Source organism: Onychostoma macrolepis, chromosome 18 (genome assembly GCF_012432095.1).
Source record: "Onychostoma macrolepis isolate SWU-2019 chromosome 18, ASM1243209v1, whole genome shotgun sequence".
Classification (NCBI taxonomy): Eukaryota; Metazoa; Chordata; class Actinopteri; order Cypriniformes; family Cyprinidae; genus Onychostoma; species Onychostoma macrolepis.
In genome coordinates this window covers 29,735,999-29,763,442 of record NC_081172.1, presented here as the reverse complement: position 1 = coordinate 29,763,442, position 27,444 = coordinate 29,735,999, and the positions used below count along the sequence as shown (strand labels likewise).

The following is a 27,444-nucleotide window of genomic DNA, read 5'->3' as shown; positions in this document are numbered from 1 at the left end:
GAGAGAAGAGGAGTCATAATCAGGGTTACTTAATTACAACTAACAGAAAAAAATTAAATAAAATTTAAAAAATGAATAAAAATGTTCAAATCATTGAAATGAATCATTTTATTATACACAATTCCATGTAAAAAAAAAAAATGTTAATAACAAATATTTGCATGGCAATTTATCATTCAGCACAAAATTCATGATTATGAAAGGCCTCTGGGTTATTCTGTTGAATATAGTTATATCCTACACTTTCGTAGCATTTAATTTTGTCTTTCTATAATTCTTTTAAGATTCAATAAGTCTTAGGATAAATAAAATAAAAATAATCACAATCAAAAATATATGTTTTCCCCCAACCGAGTTTAACTGCTACAATGCATCACGGAAAATACTGCGACATTAAGGCTTGGGCACTGTAATACAACTGTGTCTCTGATATACAATGCAGCCATAATTTCATATGCTGTTCCAAATAAAAATGAAATATTGAATGACCTTCCTTAGAGGCAGAACATACTTTTGTCCTGATTGATGCATGCCATGAAATATACCTCAAATCCTCTGAATCTCCATTTATTACTGTTTCACCAGTGAGAGGCTTTTCTCTAGTAGGATCCTCCATCTGTCTGTGAAACCTGTATGTGTGTGTGTGTTACTATAATGATGATCATGATGCTAATGGCCTTACTGGCCCTGCAGCTGTTATGAGAGAGACCCAAGAGAGGGACTGACACACACACACACACACACACACACACACACACACACACACACACACACACACACACACACACACACAGACTACCACAACTAAATGTACACAAGGTCTATCTGAACGAAAACTTAGTGACCCATTTAATCAAGTACACCACCTGACAAGATCTCTATTCTCAACGGCACCTTCTTAAAGAGCAGTAATTCATACATTAGAACAAGTACATGAAACTGAATCTGATCGCTTCCCTGAAACCGATGACACATCTGTAGTGAGCTCAGCTTCATCATCCTCTCATGCTACATCACAACGCCACATTCCTGCCACTGGATGAAGTCAGAGCATATATATCCAATATAATGTTGTTAATAATGAGTGTGAATACATATGGGGGTTTATACGAAGGGTTAAAAAGTAGATTTGCAGCTGGCTTCAAATGACCTCTCACTGAAGCAGGAAGCTGAGAGTGTGTGTGAAAGACAGACACCATTAAAAAAAGAAATCAGACTCACTGATTAAGACATTTAACCTTATCATTACACCTCAAATAATGTCTTTCAGTCAACACGACAAATTATCAAGTCATACAACTAATTCTTATTATTATGATACCTACAGTAGGTTTATAGTGAAGTAATATTTATGTACAGCTTCATCATAATTTAGTGCCTTAATTTTTCAGATATGTTGAGTCTTGCACATTATAAATTGTGATATTCTAAACTAAATCAGCATGGCTTATGAATATTAATTAGGTAATATAATGTTTGGCCAGCAGTCATCTTACTCACTTACTGAGAAAAGTGAGTGCTATAGTGGGACTAATGGGGTCTTCAAGTCATGAAGTTCATATTTATGAGATGGGAAGTCATAATTACGACACCAGGCGCATTAAGTCACTTTGGTCGGTGTACTTTGGTCAAAAAACTCTTTTTAACTCTACATCAAATCGCACATTTTTATGTTTCTATTCAATTCATAAAGGTGCTGTAAACTGAATCATTATATATTCTATCATAATTGTACAGTACTATTTTGCTGTAGTAGCTAAATTAATTGTAAATGAAAAAAAAAAAACATTTCAACAACTTTACAGTCAATACAAACACTACATTTAAGGATGTTTTCTCACTGACATGCCCACAACTCAGAAAGTTCAGCATTTCCCACTTGTTATTATGAATTTGTGGTGACGTTCATTTGCGTTCAACTCATAAATATGATCCTTCCAACATGCATTGAATGCACCATAACACAACGCACCCCTTCTAAAGCCTGAGACTAAATACAGAAACAAGTCAAACATTTTAAATATCCAGAACCTATATATTGTTTCATTGTTTAAACACACACTTGACCACATAAGTAATAATGGTCATACTTTAGTTTGGGGACCAGTTCTCACTGTTAACTAACTATAAACTACTACTTTTGTTTTGTAAACTCCTAATTTGCTGCTTATTAATATATTTAATAAGGTAGTTGTCAAGTTTAGGTATGGGGTAGGATTAAAATATGGTCATGCAGAATAAATTAATATATGCTTTATAAGTACTAATAAACAGCCGAAATGGTAGTAATATGCAAGCTAATAAGCAACTAGTTAATAGTGAGAATTGGATAAGTGTTACCAAAATAATATTTAACACTGATCTGGCCTAACAGTTCTAACTTGCTCCAATCAAAATAAATTCGAAACCATATCAATATTGCATGATTTTTATGAGCTTTTCCTCTGGCAAAAAAAGCAAGTATATGCCTTGGTGATGGTGAGACTGGGTCCGTTTATAGAACAATGTTTTGCGACTTCTGCAAAGATTTTTAGAAGTTGCAAAGATTATTGGAGTATGTTTTACAAGAAAATACTATTTCAGTTTTTCTACTTTAAAATTTCACATTCAGTGCATTGTGTTACCTGCCTTATCTTTTAAATTTAAATTTGCGAGTGAAAACTGTTTCTACACCACAATTTTTTCAGTGTATTTACACACTCTAGTCTAGATCATCAGATCACGATGCCCTACAATCTGTGAATTATCATAATGTGTCAAATTTGTCAGATTTAAATAGTCTTCTCAAGTCCATATGAGATACGTGCGTGAAACAAACTGCGGGACTCATATGCCGACTTTTTTCAGTCAAAAATAAAACCAGTCGTACCTGCCAATCAGTAGGTTAAAACCTAATCATACAGTACAGTACGTGCTGTAATGTACAAATGTTAACCACAACTTATTACTGTCACTCTCACTTATCTTTCACTTAGTTTGCCTGTTGTTCCAGGTCAGTGAGATGAATTCAGCTGATGTTTTGATTTGAAATCACATGCAGCGTAATGGGCATGGATCAGGCGGGCCTGTTTTGCATCATGGCATGGCAGTGGAGAGTCTGGAAGTGATTATGCCACAGGGTACAGAACAATGGCTGGCTGTTCACCTTGATGAGCTGGTTTGGACAGTACGCTGATACAAACAAGCAACGTGGACAGAAAAAGTGTGTTAGGAGGGTCCTGTTTTGCAGGTGGTGGACGGGTCTGTGTGAGTGCAAAGAGGTTTGTGTAGCTTGGCGTCTAAAGGAGAACCTTCTGGCATGCCAAGAAAAGCAAACAAAAAGCAGATCGCATGGACTTGAATTTCGCAACATGACACTGTTCTTTGTGGCTTAACAGTGACTGTGGAAATCTGCTCAGAGGATCAGTGAGCACGATTCCCGAGTGGTCCAGTGTTTCCAAGTCAGCATTCCAGACCTCAGCCGCATACGTTGGGAGGTGCGCAACAGCACTAAAGTGCACTTTACCGCTCATAAACACTGGAATGACTGCTGCACTACTGGGGGTGGTGACAGAGCAAAGTCATTTTTTAACTCCTACATCCAAATACGCAGCCTGCTGCTTTATAAACACAGTAGCATTGAAACAACACCATGTAAATATTGACAGGCAGAATCCCACACTTTTTGACCAATGAATTGCCATTTCTTATTAGATTATAAAGATTTTTTAAATCATTTTATAGAGATTTAACTCACAAAGAACAATTTTGTAGCAATTTTCTTGAGCGGCACATTACTTGACAGCCTAAATGTTCGTGATGTTTATACTTTTATACATAACTTTGAGGGATTTCTCACGACTTTTTTTTCCATAACTTTGGGGGATTTCGGTAATTTTCAAGACTTTTCCAGGCCTGGAAATCACAATTTTAAAATTCCCTGATATCTCCAAGACTGCGGGAACCCTGAATGTGTAACAGGTCTCGATTTAGGCCTGATAAACAGGAATGAATTGGTTTTATTGTTTAAAGCAGAGCTGTGTGTAAATCATGTGCAAATCAGAAAGCGTGTCAGTAGCTGAATATGATAAGAGTCTGAATCAGAATCTGATTATTTCAAAACCAAGGTAAGCTCTCATGAGTCAGATTTACTAACTTGGTAAATAAAATGTTGAAATCCTCAATATGTCATAACTTTTGAGGATCTTGTTTATTTTGTTACTTTTCCAGGCCTGGAAATTGCCATTTAAAAATGTCTTGATATTTGCACGACTGTGTGAACGCACAGGTCTTGAGTTTGACCAGATAAACAATGAATGAATTGGTTTTATTGTTTGCAGTAGAGCTGATTAAAATTGTGTAAATCGGGTGCAAATCAGAAGATATGAGCCAAAGCTACAGTTAATTACTATAGTATTAATTACTCAAAATGTGAGGACCTGATTTCTCACACCATTGACCGATGTCTTCTCCAGTCATTTATGACATTGTATGTGTGTGTTTAATATTTTAAAATCCTTTTTTCTTTTTCAATAAATGTTGCACTCCCAAAGAGTGCACATTTCTAGCATGTGAAATATTGAGCTGAACATAACTAGAAAAAAATCTAGTTCTTCACAACAGAATTTCCCATGGATCTCCTGATTCACCGGCTAAAGTGACATATGCTTCTTCAATCACACTTTACATTGCAGTGTTCATGTCACAGTACAATTACATGAGTAAGTAGCAAGTAAGCAATGAGCACCATACAGTATACTGTATAATTACATCTTATTGCTATCGCAAGTCATTATTTTAACATGAAACATGGGCACTGTAATGTTAAGCATGCTCTTACTCAGTCTGGTTTCACACCTGATCTGTCACTTAACTAAAGCAGGTCTTTTCCTTTAAAAAAACAAACGAAAAAAAACATTAGACTTTGAACCTCAAATCACATAAAGCCTCCTGCCATTAACACTGACCGCAGATCTGAATATCAACTGACCACCTTTTATACAATACACGCGGTTTGTTACCTGTTTGTGCATACAGAGTTTACAATGACCTGGAAACAATACTAATACAGACAGTAAAGCTCAGATTTCTGAGGTTGTGTGAGAGAAACCGACGGGGGTTTGCGAAAAGACAAAGAAAACAAGTAAATACTGACAGCGAAATAAAGCCGTTACAAGTGTCCGGTCTGACAGGAACAACGGACGATACAAATACAAAGGGTTTTATTGTCTTTTAACATGCATATGTGCCTTACCCGAAATCATCGTCCATGGATTTGAAGAAAAATTTGTAGTTGGGTTTATTGAGGACATTTTTGAAGTCGGCGAGCGTGACGTTTTCAGCGGGAATGGGTAGTTTGATGAGGTAGGGAGTCTCCTGCTCGTCGAGGTGGTAGATGATCTTGGTCTCCGCCATGGCGGGCCGCTGCTGAGGGACAGGCCGCGCGCATCAGCCCCACAGCGGCTCGCGCTTCTCGCTTCCACCGCGCCTCTGTCCAGTCGCAACCTCTGCGCGCGCTCTTCAGCCAGCGACGATAAACCCCAAGAACAGAGTATCCTTGCGGTCCTATGTAATACAGATCTATCTAATAGCAGAATGTATTTGTATAATAGATGGTCCTCGGCGTTTTCTTTCCAAAAGGAATCGTGCAGGTCGGTCTTCTCTCTGGGCTCCCTATGAATACTGTTGCTTTTTCCTCTTCTCTGTCCTTTGGAAACAACTGTCGGCCGATGTGAGATAGCCCCTCCTATCGATTCACCACTGCGCTCCCTCTACAGGACGAGTTATAAAAATATTACACTGGTCTTTGGCAGCTCTAGCTTATAAATTTACTTATTTGATCTCAGTATAAAGGGAAGACGCATCTTTCGCAAGGAGGTGTTGTTAAATCGTGTTGTTGCATATTAATCACTACATAGAATAACTCGATCTTTTGGACTGCATGCAAACTGAATAGCTTGTTGAATTATTTTCAATGTCCTTAATTATTATTTTTTTTTTTTGCAGTTGTGAGGTAGTAACCCAACAAACTTGCACCTCATTGCTGTAACTTACCTCATTGCTGGAGATCCCGAGTAATGATTAGTTCGCTGATAACGCCCTCTAGAGGATGAAACGGCTCCTGTGCAGCTGTTAAACTCTGGTGACCTCTGGAGGTGCACAAGATAGCATTTATCAAAAATTATTTTTCTTTGAACTATATAAAAGTTGACATGCCTTTTTTGGGGTAAATCTTATGAAATATGTTAGCCTAATTGTCCGGGTCATATTTCACCCTTAAGAATCAAAATATTTAATAATTATTTTATTTGATATATTCTATTTATTTATTTATTTTTTATCATTGAGATGCATTTACATTTTAATGACAAGCCCCCTCCCTTGAAAAATACTGTTGCTTATAGCCACTGTTAAGTGTAACGGTAGGTTGTTAGGTTTCCGTGAGATGATCTATAACATATATATAAATATCTCATCACAAAAATCGTGTTGTTATATCGCCTATAGCCTAACTAATCGTTTACGTTATTACGTTAATTTCTCGCCATCCCAAACGCTTCCGACGCCAAATAGCTCCGCCCATTTTCATAATTGGCGCGAGTTTACAGTTAACTTATTAGAGTACTGAAGCTTGCAATCGAGTGACTTTAATTAATTTGATTTGGCTGAAGACGATGCTTAAGAGACTGAGGCATGAGCAAACACTGACAAAGACTACAGGATGAGAAAGATTTGACAGTAATGTTTTTTCTTTATTTCCGGTTTGGATGAACAAAAACACAGGCCCATATCCGTCTTACTGACAAAAGGTAAGCATCGTTTTTATTGCATAATTGAAACGTGTATATAAATATTTCCTGATACTTAAAGTTTGCCTATTATAGTCTATGCCTATAATTTTGCATATTAACCAAAAACAATGGTTTACTTCTCATTACCGCGGTAATATCAATGTTACTGTTTTTCCTAAAACAGTGTTGTTTTTAACGGTAAGGTAACCGTAACTACAAATGCCGTAGTTGTTCTTTCCCCCAAAAGATTTAGCATTTACAACAATTCTATCTCAATTCTATAGTTGCTAAGCTGTACCTGTGTTCTATGGTGTGACATAGCAAAATACTTAACATACAAATAACATGAGAAAAATGTATCTTCATTCTTAAAGTTACAAATAACATGAGAGGTTTATCTTGAATGTTAGTTTTTAAATTATTATTATTTTTTTTACATTTTTCCGTCACACCATAGGACACATTGATACATCAACTACCCATCTGTAGAAACACCATTTCTAACAATGGGCTGAAGGGGTCACGTGGCTGAAACCCCATATCAAAGCACACACAGACAGGATCAGTAACACATTTACTCATTAAGGTAGACAACATTAGATGAGGATGGAAAACAACCCCTTTTATTGTTGGCTGTGCAGTGTTTAAGCCTCAATCAAAAAAGCTATGATTCTACAAGTTAAAGAAACTTGCTGATGATGAGTGTCTGCCACATATGCAAGAAAGTAAAATCCAAGGTTGGATCCTCAGACACAACACAAAGTGCTCTCTGATGTCTTTATTACCTGTAAAACTGAACCTGTCTTCCACTGTGCTTGTAGTTAAGGCCACTGATGATCAGCTTGGACCCATCCACCTATAACCCCACCCTGAACACCCATCACGCTCATTGCATTCTCACAAATCATAATCTGTTACCTTCTCTTTGATATATGCTAATTTAAAGGAAATTTGCCTATTGTAAAATAAAAAATGCATTGTTTAAAAAAAAAAAAATCACCACAGCATCTCAATTCCTGAAAACAACCTTTCGCACAAACGTATTTAGGACAATACCGTAGTTACCAATGTCACCCTAGTATGGCTCAAATAACAAATTCAGGCTGTTCGTTTGAACAGAAGTGTTGAAAACACCCACAGTGTTGAAAGGTTTGAAAGGCACTAACATGGCTCCACTTCTTCTGTCTTGATATACCTGAGACTTAACGTTGAGTGGTTAGCACCAGGAAAGAGAAGCTTGAGAAAGACAGATTCCAGTTTAAACAAAAAGGAAACAATCTATTTATCAAAGAAAAGCTGAGAGCGTGTTGGTTCTGCAGGATCTTCATTAGGCCATGATCAGATTTGCACAATGAGTACAGACTGTGTGCATTCACGCCAGTTTTCAAACACTGTCCAGGAAGGCGATTAGTCAGGGATTGGTCCTCCTCAGAACACCTCTGTGTAGCTAGCAAAAGGAAAGTCTCTGAAATCTTAAGTCCTCCAATTGATTTCTCAGAGAACAGATGCAAACACAACATGAGATGATGTGCATAGGCCAGAGGAACATATGCAAAACACCCACAAAAATAAACATAGACACACATCCACACACTCAAAAAGGTAATGGCTAGCAGATGGCAACCAGTATCCTTGATACTGACATACCCCTATCCATATGCGGGCGCGTGCACACACACACACACACACACACACAGGTGATGGGATAATAACCATCACAAACATTTGTCCTCCTCTTTGTTCCACAGCCCTGAGCAGCTTTATGATTAGCTTATGAAAATCAGTGTCTGCCTTTATAAATAGACATCCCAGTGTTGGTGAGAGTGTGTACACCCATCAGCGCTGGCCTCCCACAATGCATTGCTATGGTCCAGTCTGAGCCAAGGAGTTCAATTCCTGTCCTGTTCTGCCCTTCTGGCTTTTCACCCCAAACCTTCTGCTTCTCCACAGAAGTTTTGAACTCATGCGGACACATTGACGTCTCGTAGGGCGATGGTCCCGTTGGCAGGCGGGTCTGTGGGCGATGAAGAGGCAGAGGGTGGTGATGTGAGTAGAGATGGAGCTGTGCTGGTGTTGAGAGCGCTGCTTTGGAACAGTATCTGCTGAAGTGTCCTGCGTAGATTTGGGTGCAAACGGGCCTGAGTTTGATAAAATACCTCCACAGCAAAACACTTCATCACCCCTCCGCACAGATCCTCGTAAAGGGGCACTGTGTACATCCGTGAGGTCTAGAAAGGAAAAAGGAAGAGGAACGTTAATAGACAACCCATTGCTAAAAAAAAACAGACCAGATGAAACATTTATTTTCTATAGGCCTACATAAAATGCCCCATTCTTCATTTAAAACAGATCTCAGTAAGGCCAAGTTAAAATGCCTCAGTGAAAGTAGTAACAAAGGTCCAACTGCATGCACTACTCGCACTTTAATAGCTACAACTCTGACAAGCATCCTTGAAATATATCTTTCATGTAACAAGACAATCATTTTTTACACCAGATATAAAGTGTGTTTGAAGTGTCATGCAAAGAGCAATGCCTAAAGCACTGTAACCAATATTACAAAAGACACAATGTTCAATAAAAAAGTATTAAAAGTTAGACCGATATGGTTTTTTTGACAGCCGATGCCGGTATCATAGACAGCAGGGTGACTGATGGCCGATATGGCCAATATAAGTATATATATTTTAATCATAATTTATGATTATAATTTTTATTTATTTTAATTAATGTTTAAGAAATTTGTAATAATTTGAAAATGAATTATATTAAAAATAAATGTGTAAGATAAAGATACTTATACTACGGGGCCGTTGAATGCTTGAATCTGATTGGCTGACGAACGTTCTAAGGTGTGCAATTATTTTCAGGGAAACACACGACGAACGTAGTTCCAGGCAGGTCTTGACCGCATTACATGACCATATCACTTCGCCAAATGATTCCTGTTATTTCAAAGGTCTTACAACAGCAAAATAATCAAAACCCAAAATTACGTTTTATGTACGCACCTACTCTATTTCTCCATCACTCTCTCTCCCTCACAGACACACATAACATTACAGTTTGCACACACGTTAACATTCAAGCTAATAGTAAGTAGTAAGTGCTACTCTTGATGTTTTTTTTTCAGTAACAGTAAATTTAACAACTTACAAACTATGACTTCTCACAAGTAAGGTAACAACGGCCCTGTTCGTGAAGAAAATTAACTTAAAGTTTCACTAACGTTAGAGACATTAGCCGAAAACTTTTGAGAGTCACACTCATAGAGGTAATTCACATGCTCTCTCTCTCTCTCTCTCTCTCTCTAATAACTTAGTTATTAATCTGCTATCAACGGTTTAAGCCTCGTTACTAGGTCTAAAATGACGTTTTGGAATTAGAAACGGAGGTGATGGATGAGATGCGGAAGAGAGAATCCTATTCACAATAGCGGTTTAAGTTCAAAAACCGGACAAATACCTTGAAATATTTCATCTGATCCATGTCTTAAGGTGTGGCAACCGTAGTATAAGCAGAATAATTTACTTCGGTCCGTTGAATTATTCGAAAAATAATGCATTATTTTTCTCTCTTGCTTGTGAGAAAATTATTATTTTTCTAATAATTCAACGGCCCGTCGTCAATTATTCCTTACTTATACTTTAGATGACAACTTCCTGATTCTGCAATCCTATTGCAGTATTTTTCACAAATAAAGAAATATTGAAAAATATATAAATAAAAAGAAAGTAACCAACCGGGCACTCTGGGAAGTTTGTGTGTATTGGGAATCATTTTTTCAACTAAAACCAATGGTAACACTCATTTTACATACAGCACACAGCAAAAATGACATGAATATGACAGTGGCCAAATGAATAAAGTGCAGCATAATTTGAAATCACAAGTTTAAAGTTTGTCAATCACGCATCTCCAGTGAACCTGAACTCTCCTCCAGTCCGCACTCAATTCGCACGGACCAACCGTTACTCAGAGCACACACGATCATGCAGGATACAAATGTACACTTCACAAGATCTTACAATTATACGACTAGGTCTGTGGAATCAAATGTTTATTAGACATTTGTTTAACTGATATAAATGCGTATTTGCTAAACACTAATGGTAAACGAGATGGTATTATAATGTTTGCCTTTCTGTTACTAATATAAAAGCAATGGTTATAATACTGTTTTGTATACCTTTCAATTCATTTGTTCAACAGTTCTATCTGATTATTAGACAGACTTCTATCCATATTAGGCAGAACTGTTAAATGACGACAGCAAACAATGAAGATGGAGAATGTGAGCGCTTTGTGCGCAGGTGCTGCTGTTCTCAGCACCGGCAAAATAAAAGTCTCGAACATATCGGCCAAACCGAAAAACCTGTCGGCCAATGCCGATATTTGAAAAATGCCAAATATCAGCCGATATATCGGCCTTTGCGATATATCTGTTGACCACTAGTTAGAACTGTATGTTTGATATATCCATTATTTTATACATCTCAAATCGTTTGTCATATATGACAGGTTATGGTATCATAAGAATTCACTATGAAGAATTCATAAACTTACTACAGTCTCTTAGGATGAAATGTAACCATGCTTGACACAATACACTTTAGAACATGGTAATCAATACAACATGCTTTCAATGAAGCAAAAGAAACCAGCCAAACTGGTTGTGATTGAGCACATCTCTTTACAGCTCTGAAAAGAGACATGACGTCATGAACAGTCAATAGTCAAAGAGTAGCTGAGAGTGTTTATTAGAAACACTGGAATGTGGATGCCCTTTAAGGAAAACTCAGTTTATACTGAGTGGAGGGGTGAGGGAGAAATAGAGAGCGCCAGGCACTAACTCACTGAATTACACGCTTTTATAAACCAGACTGTCCCTAGCTTAATAGTGTTTGTGCCCTCTAAACACAGGCAAAATAAGATAATGATTTGCTTTAACTCCACTTCAGACCACACAAAAGGCTCTTACAATCAATATGGAGATGCTACACTAATGTATTATCAGTTACAGCCCGAAAGGCACTTAATTCACAAAACTCACATGTTTATGCAAGAAGCTGCGAACTCGGGCCAGATCGGGATAAAAGCTGTTCCGCACTACAATCTGCAGCCATCGAATCTGGACTTCAGCGTTCATGCCGTCCAACAACGCAGAGTAGCAGCTTGACAAAAGACTCATCACCTCTGAAAGGCAAATCACATTTCATATTACAAGAGAAGAGATGTCAAACATCAAAGCAATGGGGATACTAATGTCGACAAACTGTGAAATGGATTCTTAATACCTTGAGACAGAGGTGAGCGGTCTAGAAGTCGGTCCAGGAAGAGGACGGTCTGAAAGGTGCTCCAGGAGGAGAGGTCAAATGTAGAGATCACTTGGGGGTCAGGGGAATCCAAGCCCCAAAGATCACACAGGTGCTGAACAGGGCCTGTTAGAGCTCTACCCGCCGAGAGATCTGGTTCACATAACGGAGGACCACAGCCATTTAGCCATCGCTCAAATTCCAGACCTGAGAGGGGAAGGAAGAAGGAGGGGAAGAAGTGTCACATTTCTGTTTATTTAGCCTCCATCTCTTGCACTGCTAATGTTGCTCTGACCCCTCACTGGGTGTTATGACTGGCTCAACGGGGAAATTCCTAACTGAGGACAAATGAAGCGCAGTGAGATGAGTAACTATAAGCGTCTCTGTGTGTTAATCATCATCTCTGACAGCTGTCGAAACTCACCCTCTCGTTGAGCAACGCAGCTCTCCTTCAGCTCAGGGAAGAAGCCAAGGAAAAAGTCCAACAGATCCTGAGCGATTACGCTGCTGAATCTGAACTTCTCAATGTAGGCCTACACACACAGTGCACGGTGGAAAAATTCAGGAACTTCATGTGTGGACCATGCCATATATGTACAGTGGAGAATAAAAATTCACGTATGTGTGGTGAATGTCATGTTTCTCACCCTAAGAAAACTATCAAATCTCTTGATGTCGCCACACAGCTGTGAGAGGTAAGAAACAAAGCAGAAGCCTTTCTCATAGGTGAACAGATTCATTAGACTGCTGGGGTTTACACCTTCAGAGAAAGAGAAGGAAAATGGATAACATGGTACACTGACCCATGAATCACGGGTCTGACGTTATAAATATTTAAGCACATTTTCCAGACAAGCTGAACTTTGCAAATGAGGATTTTCCTAGCTTCTGTCTTTCTGAAATCTGAGTAACAAAGAATTTTAGCTGCATTTACCACACAGCTATTTCAGGTGTACGGAAAAATCATGAAGTGCCAAACCCAAGGTCTCTTTCAGACTCGTACAAAAGCTGGTTTATATTGTTAAAGAGATTGTACCTGGCTCAAATTTGGCCTGCAGCTTACTGACAGGATTGTTGTCTCCAAGAAGACGCATCTGTCTGTGAAGAGCATCTAGACGGAACACAGTCTCAAGACAAGTGAAGGCTTCTCCTGAATTAGAATAATGAAAAGATAAATGTAAGGAGAGCACTGTGGGATATCAACAGGCCTCTGCACACTGCTGGGGCAAATGCAAACACTCCCATATCACTGGCATCATTCTACACAAGTATGAATCTTTGTGAAATGTATGCATAAACATTTGCAAAAGGCCTACAAGGTGATGTTTCTATGTTTGGATATGTGCGAGGACGTGTATACCATAGGCCTCAGTGGTAATGCGCCTCTGAGCATAAGTGGCCAGACCCTCACTGAGCCACATCTCTTCCCATGTAGCATTGGTGACCGCATTGCCAAACCAGCCGTGAGCAATCTCATGGATGACATCAATCAGCAGAAACTCTTGACTCTCCAGTATGGAGGAAATTATGAAAGTAAGACAGGGATTCTCCATGGCAACGATGGGGAATGAAGGAGGAAGGAACACCATGTCGTACCTGTAAAGGGATAGATGGGTTAATGCCTGATTATGAGGCTTGATGTGAACAAGATTGATATGACTGGAAAATACGAAACTGACCTTCCCCATACATAAGGCCCAAAAAGGCCCTCTGCCACATTAAGCCAGCGCTCCACACTGCCACCTAGTTTACTGACCGCACACGTCAGGATGCAGGGCTCTGCCCACACACGACTCCTAAAAGCAGATTGTGGCTGAGGTACAACACTAAACACTAATGAAGACAATGCATATATTTTACAACAATGAGCCTGAGATAACTGGCACATAAGCCAGTTTAAGATAGGCAAATTATGTGGTCTTGACAACTGTGGTTAAGCAGCCTATTTGAGACAAACCAGCGCACTGGCATTCTAGACTGAGCAGCAGTACATCACAGTTTAAAACAACATATGCAAGTATCAAACTATTCTGTTGTTTTCAGCAGGGATAATCAATCCGTATTTACCTGGGCCCAATGTCTGCATGCTGTAGGTCTCCTGCCACCAGGGCAACCAAGTAGGCTGGGACAGGGTACTCCATGGAGAACTGGAAAACCCTGTCCTGTTTAGAGTATGCACTTCTTGAGGCACTCATCAACACTGTAACACCCTCTGGTACCTGTAACACAATAAACATGATCTAAAACCAGAAAACAACACTGAATTCCCACAAAGATGTTTTGGTGGATCAGAGCAGCTTAGATTTACCCTGACAGTGGCAGAGTAGGTGCTTTTGATGGCTGGCGTGTCAAAACAGGGAAAAAATGACCGGTTGCAGACCGAGTGACCCTGAGTGAAGACCAATGGTCGGGTTTGTCCGCATGTCAGTTCGGCATCCAGCCACCAAATCTGATGAAGGAACCAGGGAACAATAAGGTGAGGGAGTACCTTTGGCAAATAAACATTCTTGAAAATAGCTCTGAGCATGCAAATGATTCAATACATATTTACATAAGGTTTAGGTTGCATGGTTAATAGATAGGCACTAAAGAACTGTAATTTGAATTATTTTTTATACAGGTGAAGCAGTTGTGAATCCAAACGTCAAGTTAAGTTCTTGAGGAAGCTGCAGAAACAAAAAGACAACTACCTACAGTACATAGAGGTGAGCAGCTAAAATGCCAGTTTTGGACCTTACAGAGCTCTCACTTTGATATGTAATGTTCGTATGCATAAAAACATGTTTTTATACATTGCAAACTTATATATTTGGCTCAGTGTGATGTTTAATTTGTTATGAATTTTGCTGATGTCAGTGCCAAGGTAACGTTATCTAGCTGGCTATTATAGATGAGGTTTTGATCGAAATTTTGGTAATGAATGGTTTTGGAAGCATCAGTGAGAATGATGTTTTGCTTTGCTGAGTTGAAAAAGACTTTTCCAAGAAACACAGTTGTCATGCTGATATAGTTGTATAGTTTCTGGCTAATACTGCAAATTATTATTGAAAATGAAAAATAATGAAAAATGTAATTTCTGGCACATAAAGCTACTAAACACTACTAAAGAAAAAGATAATAATAATAAACAGCAGTCAAAGGAGCATATAAGGTACATTCAAAATGAAACCCCTCAGTGCAAGCGGGCAATGATATGTACAGGTTACAGTGTAAATGACACTAAACAGGTTTGTTTTCGTAATCAGCTTATATATATCTAGCCATCTGTAATCGAAACCACAGCCCACCTTCCAGTAATTACCTCGTGCACTCATAATCATGACCTGGATAACTCTAGTCATCTACTTAAGGGGACATGTCACTACACTGAGGTCATTCTTATCAGTATAGCTCAGCACACTCACTGTTTTCTATCCTTGCTCGTGTCTAATAAATAAATGGGGTGATCCCACGAGCATGTTTACAATCCCGCGTCCCACAGGACCCCTTTAAATTGGCGTGAAAACGAACGTGGCATAAAGGAGCAGAGCTGCTCATCAACATTAAGGCTCCGCTGCCGGGATATTTTTAGTGGATATTGACTCTATACAATAGTCCTGTGCAACAAAGTTATTATTAGCGTGTATCAGTGGCGATTCGTCAGCTGTCACGGTGTTGACCTTACCGCAGGGCCGTCTGTGGTAGTGTAGCGGATGGTGACACGGAAAGCCCGGTGCGGCCGGATCACCGCGGCAGGGAGGCTGATGTTCAGAGAGGATCCGTAATCGGTAAACGGTTCTATTCGGTAGGTGAGCGACAAAAACACGTCGGGAGCACCGGAGGCGCCGGGCACCTTGCAGTCCACGGAATGAATTAATAACGAAGGATGCGTGTCCAGAATGAGCGACTGGACGCCGGGCTGGACGGGCGTGAGCTCCAGAACCTGCCATCCCGTCATCCTCTTGACGGCGAAGTTCAGGTGGAGGTCCAGGTGGAAATGTCGGAGTTTAAAGCTGTGGAAGTTGGACGCCGACGCGACGTCCACCAGGCGACAGTGCGCCAGACTCCGGCCGCCCTCGCAGGACTTGTTACCGGGCACGGTCAGCACTTTCCGACAGCAACACAGCGTCGGCCGCTGCAGCTCGGCCATCGTAAAGTTTGGCGAAGAAATACACGATAACGTGACTACAGCGTCAAACTTTAATAGCGGCGATCGCGCGCGGCGGTCTTCGGAGTCGAGCTCGGCGGAAGACAGATGAACAAGCGATCGAGTTAGTTACATTGTTGCTGGAGTTAAAGGGGCGGTCGAGGCTGGACACTCAGCGGAGGAGGAAACCGAATGATGTTAAAACGACCAGGAAGGCAGTAAAAGGCATTAAAACAAAACACAAGTCTACGTAAAATCCATTAGAGCCGTAGACACGACTGACTTCAGCCCTCCGACCTCCATCTAAAGCAGAATATACGTGTGGATGTCCCGAAATCCCTACGGAGAGATCGGTAAAAACTACCGGCAGAAGGAGAAACGCATAGTGAAACCCTGATGAGGAGAAACGATCTGAGTTAAGTGACTCCCTTAGAAAACAGGAAGTAAAAACAGGGGAGGAAATCACTTCGAGACGGGAAAGTTTTCGAGCTGCAGGGGGGCGCTGCGGAGCTCGCGATCAAACAAAATAACGCTGTCCAACAGCGGACAAACGACATGAAATCAACAGTACTGGGTTATATTTGTTATGGATCATGGATTAGATGTAGTTTATATAAAGCGCCCACGTTACTATTGGTAATAGACTAGTTAATGCCACTTCCGATGGTGCCTGGGATTGAACGGACTGGACTAGTAATGCACCCATATTAAAATTGTGGCTGTTACTAATAAAACACTTATTTCATGTTATGGCCACAAGCCGATAAATGGCTACTTTTTTTGCATATAAATTAAAAATAAAATACTAAAATCAGCCATTTAAGATGCTACATCATTACAGTAAAAGTAGATTAATTTGTATTCAAGAGATTTGCTAAATATAAGAGACTTTTTAATGATTAACTTTAAGGGAGCATCAGATGAGGCAAATGTATTGTAAATGTAAAAATTGAGAAACAAGCATGCACAATTACATCTCCAATAAATGACAAAAATCTGCAATATTATCTAAAATGGTGCCGCTGCAATGTTTCTAAACAGCACAGAGGCAGCACTGAATAAGATATTTACTTAATGAGATGAACATTTTCATTATTTACTCAAGTTGTTCCAACCCTATATGAGTTTCTTTCTTCTGCTGAACACAAAATATATTTTGAAGAATGTAACCAAACAGTTGATGGACCCCATTGACTTCCATAGTGTGGAAAGTATCCCAGCAACTGTTTGTGTTCAAAAGAAGAAATAAACTCATACAGGTATGGAACAACTTAAGAGGAGTAAAAGATGGCAAAATTCACATTTTTGGGGTGAACCGTCTCTTTAAATACTGATTCAGACAAAATGTTGGTTTTGGACTTTGGTCGATGACAATGTACTCTTTAACAGACTGAAAATGTGGGTAGGACTCTCTGAGACAGTGCTTAGATGGTTCAGGCCATATTTAGCAGGGAGTGCAACTTTGTGAACATTTACCAATCTAACTGGGCTGCCTTGATACATGGACTTCCTTAAGTTTCAATCCTTGAGCCTGAACTATTCGATTTATATATGCTCCCATTGGCCATATAATTGAGAACAAAAATATTGCTTATCACAGCTGTGCAAATGACACCCAGATCTACCTTGATCTCTCTCCAAGTGACTTCAGTCCCATAGTCTGTGCCAGTGCATAAATAAAATTTACAGCATTCCAAGTTGAATAAACTTAAGACAAAGAAGCGGTAATTATATTTGGCAATAAATATTAAATATCAAAGTCAGGAACCTTGGTATCATTCTGGAATATTATTTCAAAAACCATATAAAAGCACTAACTAAATCAGCCTATTACCATCTAAAACAGTACAAATCAGATCCTTCGTGCACAAGAGAAGCTTATTCATGCATTCATGAGCAGCAGGGTAGATTACTGCAATAGATTTCTCACTGGCCTTCCCTGGAGGACTATTAGACAGTTACAGCTCATACAAAACACTGCTGCAGGCTCCTGACCAAAACCAAAAAAACTGAGCTTATTATCAGTCATTAGGTCATTATATTGGCTTCCCGTTCCATTTCAGAATACTTTTAATTGTATGGAATTCCCATAATGGCCTTGTTACAAAATACCGTGCAGATATGCTGGTGAGAAGGCATTTAGCTAATATGCCACCCACAGCTGGAAAAAGCTTCCAAAAGTTATCAGGGGTGTCCCGAATTTTGCTCCTTATTATTTCTTATGTACCTTTTTATGACTACTATTTTTAAAAAGTCATTTTTATGTAAAGAGCTTTAAACTACCGTTGACGTGGTGTATAAATAAACCTGCCTACAGATTCCAGAATGGATGATTCATGAACAACTACCTTTAACAGGACACACAAAGAATAGTTTACCTGAAATGAAATTCGGCCATTTATTTACCATCATGTAGCTTGGAACATAAATGAGCTACCTAGCAAAATGTCTAGTTTGCTCTTTTCATTACAATAAAAAAGTGAAAGAATACCAGCGGTTATCAAGCTCCACTGATAGATGAGTACATTATAAGTTCACACAATTCTGCATTGTGAACATTTTGCTAAATAATCTCTTTTGTTTCTTTCTTTTAAGCAATGTGATTGTGATTAGCTGAATTAATTTTTAGGTTTGGATAAACTATTCCTTTAGGTATCATGCTCAAGGGACAATCGTTACTGAATCACATCATGTATGGTGTCTGAAACGATCCCTTTAACCCCAGGTATCTCCAGAGGGACTGTTCTTGGGATAAGTGTCAGCTAAATGAATAACCACAGTAATGTTATATATTGCAGTAAACTCTTGTTGCAGTTGGTTGGCAGATAGTCTGAAGGGGAAAGAGCCGTCCTGCATAAGCATATGATACTGTATTGGCTGCAGGTCCATTTACAAGTGCGCTGTTGTAATCTCTGAAAGTGCTGGTTTCCCTTGTCATCCTGGACACCGTACTGCTTTCTTTCATTGGGCAGATGTGTTTGTGGACTGGACATGGTTTATGTACTTTCTCCAAAAGTAATTATATTTCTCATCAACAGAAAGAATGAATGCAATATCTATTATATGTGACCCTGGACCACAAAAGCAGTCATAAGTAGCACGGGTGTATTTGTAGCAATAGCCAAAAATACATTGTCTTTTATGCCAAAAATCCTTAGGATATTAAGTAAACATCATGTTTCATGATGATATTTCATAAATCTCCTACCGTACGTATATCAAAGCTTAAATTTTGATTAGTAATATGCATTGCTAAGGACTTCATTTGGACAACTTTAAAAAATTTTGCACCCTCAGATTCCAGATTTTCAAATACTTGTATCTCGGCCAAATACTGTCATATCCTAACAAATCTTATTTATTCAGCTTTCATATGAAAATTGACCCTTATGACTGGTTTTGTGGTCCAGGGTCACATATACTCAAGTATATCACTTTTTCTTTGGGTCTTTTGTCTCACTCAGAAGTTGTAATGTTCTTTTCTTAGCATTGCCATAATTGTGCCATGTAAGGTGAACAGAAGTAAAAAAAAATATATCGGCGGTAATTATTATGAGGAAATGGCAGATGCATAACAGAATCAAATCTGTGAAAAGGTGCTTGAATTATAATTTTGCTTCAGTGTATAATGACTAAAATGACATCTCATCTTCTTCTAGAAGCATATCACTCTGGGATCACATTTTTATTACAGTTAATCCTCTGTCAGTAATCCAGAAACAGAGACACAGAAAGGGTAAACCTAAAATAAATTTATTGAGACAGCGGAGAGACTGTACGCTCTCCTACTCTCCTTCCACCCTTTTCACAAGGCAATTAAGAAATCATGCTAAGGCTATGGGGAAAAAAAAAATGGAATGACCGACATATTTGCAGGGTCTGATGAGGGGACTTGTTGGAAATCAGATTCCCCCTCATGCAGACCACAAACGACCATCACAACCTGATTCAGAAAGTCCATTCAGAGCGATCTCTTTGTACCAGTGCTGTGATAGACAACGTAACGCACAAAAAAACAATGGCCCGTTCTAGCAAATTTGGCCTGCTAAGATTATGCTCGACGAGCGTCTCTTTTGGGACAAAGTCAAAACAACGTCAGTGACCTCCTACAGAGGTGAATACAAAGTGCAAAAACAAGCCAAAATGAGAAATGCTTTCATACGTAAAAGAGCAAAAAAAATACCACATAAGAGGAAAAATAAAAGGAACAGGCAAAAATGTTAACAGTGGAAATAGGCTATAAATATACAAAGGCCTCTTAGCTAAATAAGACTGAATCCTTGGTGTGCTGAACAAGGAGACAGTAAATAAGCAGCACTGTTTCTCTTAAAGAGTCCCACTTACTCAGTGCTTGTACAACATCCTGTGGACAACGTCACCTGTGCCAAAGTTTAGGGTTCAAGTCACAAGACAACATTTACACATGTACTGAAGACCGTCAAGTTGTCAAAAATATTAAACTGTAATGAAAGATGATACATCTGAATGTATGTATATATTACATACTGTACATAGACCAGCAGAATCAATACAAAAGGACTCTGCAACCACCTTGTAAATATATATACTCATATAAACAGAGATATGTACTCTGTAAAACATACCAGTTTGCATGAATTGAACTACATGGAAACTGATTTCTCCACTTCGTTACGCAAATATCATTACAGTATCAGTGTTTCCTGACCTAATCATTTAAGCTCACAAGTAGTACATCTTAACAGGCATGCCCCTAATGACAGCCCATGAGTTTCATGGAAATACAATACTCTCCCTCCCCAGGTCCCTATAGGTTTGCAGGAGGGAGTAACATTGAAGCAGCAATGACTGGAATATTAATGGAGAATGTTCCCTTCGGTCCTCGGGAGTGAAACCTTGGCTCGGACATCCTTTAGCCTCTTACAGAGATTTTGTTCTCCACCGCTGCCAGCATCGCACAGAAGCGTGAGTTTTCGTTCGCCAAGAGCTTGGACGGCTCGTCAAATTCCACCACCTGGGTCAAAAAAGGAAAGAAAAAGGCTGCGAGTCGGTAAACAGAAGAACCACAGAAGAATAAAAAAAAGGCTTCTTTCATCAAATACGTTTGAAGGAACCGTGGAGCATTGGATTACGTCCCAGGTCCCACCATGGTTGGAAATCAAGGGGGGCTTGGGGCAAAAATGCCACCAAATTCAAGTCAAGCAAACTAAATCGGTTATGTCTGCTCACATTGCATTATTTTTTCTGTTCATTCTTTTGCAGCATTGAGCATTATAACCAATCACACACATTTCTAATGAGCTTAGGAATCCAATGGCCAATCAGAGGCATTTAAATTAGTCACCACTAAAAATGCTGGAGTTTTGTTCTGAAGAATTCTCTCATAAACAAGAGTGTCGAAGCGTAGATGGTGTCAGTGATTGAATCTGGGGTTTGTATGAGTGCAGAACTTGCGCTAGACTGAAGTCATGGACTGCTTCATTGATGGGGAACAACTTTGCTCGCTTTCTGTATATAACTTATTCCCATTTGTTTTTCATGCTACCAAAATAAGAGTTCAAATTATAAGCAATTTGAACTCTTTAATATGTAATGCTTAAAAAGCAATAGACAAGTTCATAAACAATTCTTTTTTGTCCTCAAACACGAAAACTTTTTTCCATGTATTCTGTTAATCGACATTAAAGATCATTATTACAAAAAGAGCATTTAACAACAATGATTTGTCATACTCTGTAATGAGTTCCTATTTTATTGATATATTAAAATGCAGGCTATTTACATTATGCAACTGTAGTGTAAATACATATAAATGCCATGTCATAAAGATGTTGATAAAACTTGATTGGCCTATAGCATTCTGATTGATTGATTAATTGGTTAGATTTAAGTATTTAACTCAAGTAATTGACATTTAATACAGGTAATTATAAAGACTGCCCCTACAATGGTAAAAAAACAATAATCGAATGCCCCAGAAATCAATTCCAGGGGGCAAATATTGTCCCTTAATGGAAAGGTTTTTTTATCCAAACTACACCATACCTGGCCTTGATTGAGCACCATGATACGGTCACAGTTGAGCACCGTGTGCAATCTATGTGCAATGGTCAGTGTTGTGCAGTCCTGGAATGCATTACGAATCGTCTCCTGAATCAAACAGTCGGTCTCTGTGTCCATAGCCGCTGTGGCCTCGTCCAGAATCAAGATCTAAAAATTGGATGACCCGGTTAAATGAGACAAAGTCTGTTCTGCGTTATCAGCTAATCCCAGTCAGCTTTCTCTAACAGACAAGTTGGGCTGTTAACTCACTTTGCACTGTCTCAGAAGAACTCGGGCCACACAGAGCAGCTGCCGCTCACCCACGGAGAAATTCTCCCCGTTTTCCACCACCTCGGACTCCAGCTTTAAAGGCAGCTGAGACACCTGAACAACAGAGAGGAGATGCAAGACATCAATTACAAAGATTCAAAGCCGTGGGACAACTGAAAGAAACTGATAAGATGGAGGCAAGAGCAACAAGAAGTCATCGGGGACAAACTCATATCTGTCCTTATGTGTGGCAGACAAACTGAGAAGCTGCTGTGTGACAGAGTAAGCAACCTGAAACTACTTCGCCTGTAAACGTAATGCATGGTGTGTCACTTTTGAAGGGTTTTCTTTATCTTACACATTCTTTCATGTGTGTCCTCTCCAGGGCGTCCCAGATTTGCTCCTCTGAATACAGGTTAAATGGATCCAAGTTGGATCTGTTTGATAAGAATACAAAATAGAAAGCAGATGCATGAAGAAAATTGACAGATAAATAAATTCATATGAAGCAGGATTAAGACTCGTGTCAACATTTCCTAATGTCAAGTCACATTGATATAGCACTTTATGCAATATAGATTGTTTCAAAGCAGCTTCAAATGACTGAAACAAGGTAATTACAGTATTAATTCATCAATTTTGAGACAAATTCAATTTAAGCTGTAAAGCAGGTCTACAGAAGTCAATGATATTATTCAGCTCCAGTCAGTTCAGTAACAGTGTCAGTGTTGCACAGTTAGTGTCATGATGCAGCTTAATTCAGTTTAGATTTAGTTCTTAATGCATGTGAAGGGGCAAGCTATAACGTTACCCTCCCAGTGCACTGCGCACAGGTCAAGTATTGTAACACGACGCTTACAGTGCGAGCAATTTCAACTTCAACCCCATTTGCTGCTGACCTTTTGAAGTGAGGCCTGTGGTTACTGGACTGGAGTACTGAACAGATTGCAAAATGCTTCCTGTTCTATGTTCGAAAACATATTACATTTTCTTTCGTTTGTTTTCATTTGCTTTTCAAGCTTGCAGTTTTGGTAAATTGTCCTTCTGGAACATTTTTCATGTGAAATGTCCTGACGCATGAAGCCTAAACATGATATGTGTGAAATGGTCTTTGGGAATCAGTTGGGATACAGCATAAGTCCTGCCTACCTGACAGTACCACTGAAAAGCACTGGCTCCTGTGGAATGATTGATAGTTTGCTGCGTAAATCAGCAAGGCCAATGTCGCAGATGTTGACACCATCAATCTTAATGGAGCCGCCACACGGTTCTACCAGCCGGTAGAGAACCACTCCCAGAGAAGACTTTCCTGAGGACAGATGAGAGGGCAGATTTATTGTTTTTCTCTTTATTACACATTTATCCGTTTTCCCCTTCTCTTTTCACCATGAAAGTCATTTCATAAAAGGCCGGATTCTAAAAGTTACCTTAAATTGAATATCTGACTTTTATTTTAAAAGTTAATGATGTCTTGATAAACTTTTATTATTACCATCTCTTAATAGGCACTTTAAACTTTTATTAGGTATTTAAAACTATAAAGAATTTTATTTTTCATATATATATATATATATATATATATATATATATATATATATATATATATATATATATATATATATATATATATATATATATATATATATATATATATATATATATATATATATATATATATATATATATGTGAATGAGCCAAATGTAAATAACAGACCCTCTTTTAATTTTTTTTTTTTTATTACTGTATTATTATTTTTATTACTTAAGTTTATTTCTTTTTGGTTATGTGCAGTCAAAACTTGTTCTGTGGGATGGAATTCTTTGTAGGTATTACCAATATTGTAATAAAAAAGAAAAGAAAAATTAAATCTCATAATTGATGAGAAAAGACATAACGAGAAGAGACTGACCTGAGCCTGTTCGTCCCACAATCCCGATCTTCTCTTTTGGTCGAATGGTGCAGGAAACTTTCTTCAGTGTCATTGGGAGGTTGTCTCTGTACCTCATCTCCGTTCCATCAAACACGATCTCGCCCTCCTGGGGCCAGTCAGATGGAGGAGCCTTGTTTTTCACTCTTGCAGGAGCCTCCAGAGACAGAGACTAAGACAGACAGAGGTGACTAAGCAAAGGTTGAACTTCATCCTTCAATTCATCGTAAAAGTGTGACAACAGACGTCAGATCTGGAAGAGAAGCTTTTAATGTCAAGTTGAAATTGTCAGTCAAAAATGATGCAGGACTAGTACCTTGATGTAATGATGGATTCTCTCTACGGAGGTGAACCGAGCTTCGGTCTCAGAGGCCAAGCGAACAGTAAACTGGAACAATCCTGTAAGCTGTGAGAGACGAAAGAGATGTTAAGATGCTATGTCTATATAGTTACAATTAATTCATTTTAGTACTTCCAAGTTAGAGTAAATGAAATGCAATTAGCAACACGTTTGATGTGTGTGTGTGTGTGTGTGTGTGTATGTATATATGCTGTCAATCGATTAAATTTTTTAAATCACATTGACTGTGATTAATCATGATTAATCGCAAATTTAAAAAACTAGGATTTACCTCTAAATGTGTTGAAATAAAGAAATGCATGACAAACTAGTTTAAGGAAACAGAACCTTTCACACTTCCAGGTATGAGACATAATCCTTATTATTCTTTTGCTTTTATTCAGCCATTATCAGCCTTTAAACTGGCAATAAAACATTTACCAAGCCACATCGCTTCAATCCCAGTATACATTTACCCAGCTATTATCAAAAGTATTTCTAAATAAATACAACAAAACATTTCTTGCGACCTTACATGAAGTATTATGACAGAATGCATTATGAAGAAGAATTGGACCTGTTCTGCAGGTGCATAAGAGCTAATATTAGCATCATGCTACATAAGACAATTTATGAGATTAATAGTACACGTTTACTCAGAACTCACTTCAAACCACCATCGAGTGTTTGTAATAACTTCCTTTTGCGATCACATGTGGAATTTGGTCGTTTACTGTTGTTAAAATATGCTATTTATAACCTTTTATATCGCTGCACAAATGATCATTTCAGACATACACATTCATCTCAAGAAAATCACATACAGACCATATCTATTGTAATCGTGTGTTTATTATCTTATATAATCTATAGTGGCTGTTGTCATGTTTATTTCTGCTGTGTAAAAGCCTTAACATGTGCTCTGCTGAAACTCACAATGTTTGTGATGTTACAACGCCTCTCTGTTCTTAAGTTGCCAGGGATACATTCCAAATATAATACTATACACATTAGTAAAATGATCTATTTTAATTTTGATTTGTCTATATACACTTTGGGTGGCCGCGGTACATTATAAAAATAGCCCAAAAAAACCGCAAACCACGGCTCTAATTTTCCCACGACTGTATTTTCAAAATAGCCCACTTGTGCCGTTACCCTGGCAACACTGGTGCTGTACCCTCATCACACAATGATAGATAACCTTCCGCGCTGCGATGACGGGAAGAAGTTGGGGTCAAACCTTATCAAACGATTAATTTGCGTTAAAAAAAATATTAACGCGTTAAATTTTTTTGGATTAATCGTATGCGTTAACGTTGACACCACTAATATATATATATATATATATATATATATATATATATATATATATATATATATATATATATATATATATATATATATATATATATATATATATATATATATATATATATATATATATATTAGTGTTGTCAAAATAAATGTTTCTGTTTACATAATATGTGTGTATACTGTGTATATTTATTATGTATATATAAATGCAAACACATGCGTGTATATATTTAAGAAAGGAATGTTATGTTTATATTTGTATCGTGAAAAGCGCTATACAAATAAACTTGAATATTAAATATATTTATATATAAAATATAATAATATGAATAAATAAATGTATAAACGTAAATATTTTCAAAATATACACTGTGTGTTTATTTATATATACATAAATATACACAGTACACATATATAATGTAAACAAACTTATTTTGGATGCGATTACTGCAATTAATCATTTGACAGCACATACACACACACACACACACACACACACACACATATATATATATATATATATATATATATATATATATATATATATATATATATATATATATATATATATATATATATATATATATATATATATATATATATATATATATATATATGTGTTTTTTTTCAGTTAATGTTTGAATTTTTTTTAAGTAACACATTTTTTTTAAAATCATTTTAGTTAAATAACCCTGGTACTATCTGCTTCCTTTATACAATACAATAGCTTCGGTTGTGTAAGCAAATGTTAACTGACAATTTGATCTTAAGCAAATCTCATTTGAAGGAAATATGCACATACTACACTTGTCAGTCAAGTTTAATGCCGTTTTCACACTTGATTTGTTTGTTTGGTCCAAACCGGAGTTTGATTCCCTCCCTATTTCACCGCAGGTTTCTTTTCACGTCATATGATTTGGCTGTAAACTACAGTGCGTTTGCGTCATGAACATGAATGCTGCCGTGAGTACTAGTGGCACCTGCTTACCAGTGTAACTAGGTAATGACTCAGGAGGAGAAACTGCTAAAAATGGAAAGCATTTTTTTCCTCACTTCCTATTTTGGCAGAAAACCAATCAGACAAAAGGCATAACATGCACAGAATGGCATGTGCATTAGTCTGCCACAGATGCAAAGTATGTGGGATTTTCTAAGCAGTGATGAGAAATGCATTTGCTGTTCTGCCTGCAGGGCATCAGTTCCGCTTGGCATCATCAGTTGTGGTTTACTTATGGAAAATAGGCTGTGTTGCTTTTATCACTACTGCAAACAGTTTCATGAACCATATCCCAAGTAGGGATGCACCGAAATCAAAATTCCTGGCTGTAGCCGCAACAGCTTAAGTCTGTCTACACTG

At 38.2% G+C, this 27,444-nt stretch overlaps 3 protein-coding genes across 4 annotated transcripts in view; all 3 read right to left on the bottom strand.

Moving 5' to 3' along the window:
- LOC131524350 (segment polarity protein dishevelled homolog DVL-3) overlaps window positions 1-5,923 on the bottom strand; it is a 35,679-nt gene extending 29,756 nt beyond the window's left edge. The window contains exon 1 of the mRNA XM_058751396.1: window positions 5,234-5,923. Within this exon, the coding sequence (XP_058607379.1) occupies window positions 5,234-5,394 (161 nt within the window). The 5' untranslated portion in view covers window positions 5,395-5,923. The remainder of the gene's footprint in view (window positions 1-5,233) is intronic.
- Window positions 5,924-7,371: 1,448 nt separating this feature from the next.
- On the bottom strand, window positions 7,372-18,769 carry rnpepl1 (arginyl aminopeptidase like 1). The gene is made up of 11 exons (XM_058751397.1): window positions 15,750-18,769; window positions 14,394-14,534; window positions 14,153-14,304; window positions 13,765-13,881; window positions 13,446-13,681; window positions 13,122-13,235; window positions 12,733-12,845; window positions 12,510-12,618; window positions 12,068-12,292; window positions 11,824-11,966; window positions 7,372-8,998 (listed from the first exon to the last, which is right to left on the bottom strand). The coding sequence occupies exons 1-11, from the start codon at window positions 16,212-16,214 to the stop codon at window positions 8,732-8,734; spliced, it is 2,082 nt and encodes a 693-aa protein (XP_058607380.1). The 5' UTR covers window positions 16,215-18,769; the 3' UTR covers window positions 7,372-8,731.
- Window positions 18,770-19,943: 1,174 nt separating this feature from the next.
- Window positions 19,944-27,444, bottom strand: part of abcc5 (ATP-binding cassette, sub-family C (CFTR/MRP), member 5) — a 42,464-nt gene continuing 34,963 nt past the window's right edge. For both annotated transcript variants that reach the window (XM_058751394.1, XM_058751395.1), the window contains exons 23-29: window positions 24,747-24,836; window positions 24,413-24,602; window positions 23,652-23,811; window positions 22,861-22,939; window positions 22,503-22,616; window positions 22,236-22,400; window positions 19,944-21,204 (exon numbers count right to left, since the gene is read on the bottom strand). In XM_058751394.1, coding sequence (XP_058607377.1) covers window positions 21,103-21,204; window positions 22,236-22,400; window positions 22,503-22,616; window positions 22,861-22,939; window positions 23,652-23,811; window positions 24,413-24,602; window positions 24,747-24,836 — 900 coding nt within the window. In that variant the 3' untranslated portion in view covers window positions 19,944-21,102. The remainder of the gene's footprint in view (window positions 21,205-22,235; window positions 22,401-22,502; window positions 22,617-22,860; window positions 22,940-23,651; window positions 23,812-24,412; window positions 24,603-24,746; window positions 24,837-27,444) is intronic.